The sequence below is a fragment of the Pelmatolapia mariae genome, linkage group LG3_W, assembly GCF_036321145.2.
Source record: "Pelmatolapia mariae isolate MD_Pm_ZW linkage group LG3_W, Pm_UMD_F_2, whole genome shotgun sequence".
Classification (NCBI taxonomy): Eukaryota; Metazoa; Chordata; class Actinopteri; order Cichliformes; family Cichlidae; genus Pelmatolapia; species Pelmatolapia mariae.
In genome coordinates this window covers 4,005,154-4,007,570 of record NC_086229.1, presented here as the reverse complement: position 1 = coordinate 4,007,570, position 2,417 = coordinate 4,005,154, and the positions used below count along the sequence as shown (strand labels likewise).

Below are 2,417 nucleotides of genomic sequence, written 5' to 3'. Positions count from 1 at the left end.
GGGAAATGCACTGCCCACTGCGGTCCAGGATAAACCTGTGTCCCAGCATGCACACACATCATCAACCAGGCCTGATATGTGCCTGGGCAGGGAGTCTTGGGCAGTGCTGCTTGGTCTGCTGGACCAGGACCACAGAGATGAGGGAGGTGCCACAGGTGAGACCCCCGGTTCATAGCCAGGTACTGAGTGAGGCGTCCCCAGATGTTGCTCAGGCATGCTTATTCCCACTGTCCACCGCAACATCCTCCACTTGGGTCTGCAGGGCTGGTGGAACCGACAGCTGCCATGTCACTAGATTGTAATCATGGCAGTGGGAAAATGACATGGTGAAAACAAGCATGTTAAGACAGGTCTGTCACGTGAAATCCCAGCACTGTGCAGATGCACCACTAAGGGATACTTGCCTGCTGACAATAATCGTGGTCCGGGGGTACCTCCTCCAGGGCAGACACCTCAGCCGATAGCTGGTCCCGCCAGTGTGCACCACTGACTGCCTCCACACCAGTCTCCCCCTCATCTTGGGCATCATCCTCAGGTTCCTCATCTGGGGCCACAATGTCACCAGCACCGATGCAGATGTTGTGCAGCACGGCACATGCTGTTATGACCTGCGACAGATGTTTAATCTTGTAAGTACAGTGTACATGCCAGGGTGTGCACTACAGTTGCCATTATTATTGGACATACAACAATGATGCTCGTGTTAGCGTGACATACATGTGGCACGAAGGTGTGGTGCACCTCCAGCGCTTGCAGGAAGATGGCACGGAACCTTGTCTTCATCATTCCAAAGGCACGCTCTATGACAGAGCGTGCCCTGGCGTGATGTGAGTTAAAGCGCTGGGCTCCCACACCGTGGACTGGCCTCTTGTAGGGGGTTACGAGGGGGAGTGGATGTTGGAGACATGGGTACCCTCCATCTGCAAGGATGAAATGCCCTGGGGGAGGGTAACGGGCCTGTCGGTACAGTGGGCTGTGGCGGAGGACCCTGGAGTCATGCACTGACCCCGGCCAGCCCACATGTGTATCGACAAAGCGGCCCTGATGGTCACATACAGCCTGCAGGATTATGGACGGGTACAACTTCCTGTTCCTGTAGCACTGACCGTCAGGGCCGCTGGGGGGCTTGATGCGGACATGGCAGCAGTCAGTTGCACCAGCAGCCTTCACAAACGCCCTATGGCCTGCCAGCTGTGCAAACCCATTGGACATGGCATGCAGGTCTTCTGGGGTCCGTGGGAGGTGGATGACCTGGTGGCGCTTGGCCACCACCACCTCTGTGACCCTGTGCACAATGCGGTGGACAGTGGAACGGGGTATTGCGAACACCCTGGACACGACCCTGTAGGCTGCACCACTCGCCAGCCAGAAGAGGAACACGAGGACCTCGATCGGGGCACCCCACCCATGTCTCCGTTCCTGCTTCAGTAGATTCAGCAGCGCTGTCACGGACTCCCTGCTGAGGCGGAAATCAGGCCTGGTGTCCTCATTGTTGAAGTATCTGTCCAGGACCGGGACACTCAGGTAATCCTGCAGTACAGGGGTCTGGTCTGGTGAAAGTAAATACAGGACACGACAGACATTCTTTTATTCTGGTTATTGTTCTGATTGTTGCTGTTCTTATTTTTGCAGGCAGTGGACACTGTGCTTGTGGTGACCCAACTATCAGCCTCTGTATATTTTATCTTTTTGATGTTGTTGTTTACTGTATTTAATTTATAACATTTGTATACACACACACACACACACACACGTGGCATGCCTATTTTGTATACACATCCAGTCATGCATACACTCTTATATTGTACGTATATTTATAACTCTCAGATTTAGCCATTATTATATTTTGCTTGTTTTATGTTATTGTATTTTTGCACACCTCTGCGCTTGTGGACCTCGCACGCAGGGATTTCACTCGCATGTACTGTACCAGTGTACCTGCACATGTGTGCTGGCTGCGGGCGCACACAGTCCTGGGACTCACATCTACACTTGCATATATCAGGGGGTTACGCTAGTACACAGGTACACACGTCATATATCTCAGGGGGGAGGCGTATCGCCATGTATTTATCACTGTACCTGCACGTGGGTGTCCCGTAGTCGCAAAAGGATCATTCGTCCGTGACGGGTGGGTTGTTGGGGCTCTTCCATTAGCAGGGAAATGACACACGCAAGGACGTGGTCTGTGTCCATGTTGCCGATCGGGGGACGTGGTACGGGCAGGCACAGCTGGTGACGCGAATTCAAAGGGTAGACCGTCCCACTTCACGGGCTTCTCACTTCCGCACTTCCCGTACTTATAGTACGCACCGTCCGTAGTACGCGTAGTGTGCGTACTTCAAGCGTGCATACCCTGAATTGGGACACAGCCCTAGTCACATGTCAGCTTCATGTGGGTCAAAGGTCAAAGCTGC

The 2,417-nt window shown here is 53.4% G+C and overlaps 1 protein-coding gene across 1 annotated transcript; it reads right to left on the bottom strand.

Moving 5' to 3' along the window:
• Window positions 1-389: 389 nt before the first annotated feature.
• LOC134615803 (putative nuclease HARBI1) lies at window positions 390-2,196 on the bottom strand. Its single transcript, XM_063460467.1, has 4 exons — window positions 2,083-2,196; window positions 1,939-2,014; window positions 718-1,550; window positions 390-608 (listed from the first exon to the last, which is right to left on the bottom strand). The coding sequence occupies exons 1-4, from the start codon at window positions 2,194-2,196 to the stop codon at window positions 390-392; spliced, it is 1,242 nt and encodes a 413-aa protein (XP_063316537.1).
• Between the last annotated feature and the right edge of the window lie 221 nt (window positions 2,197-2,417).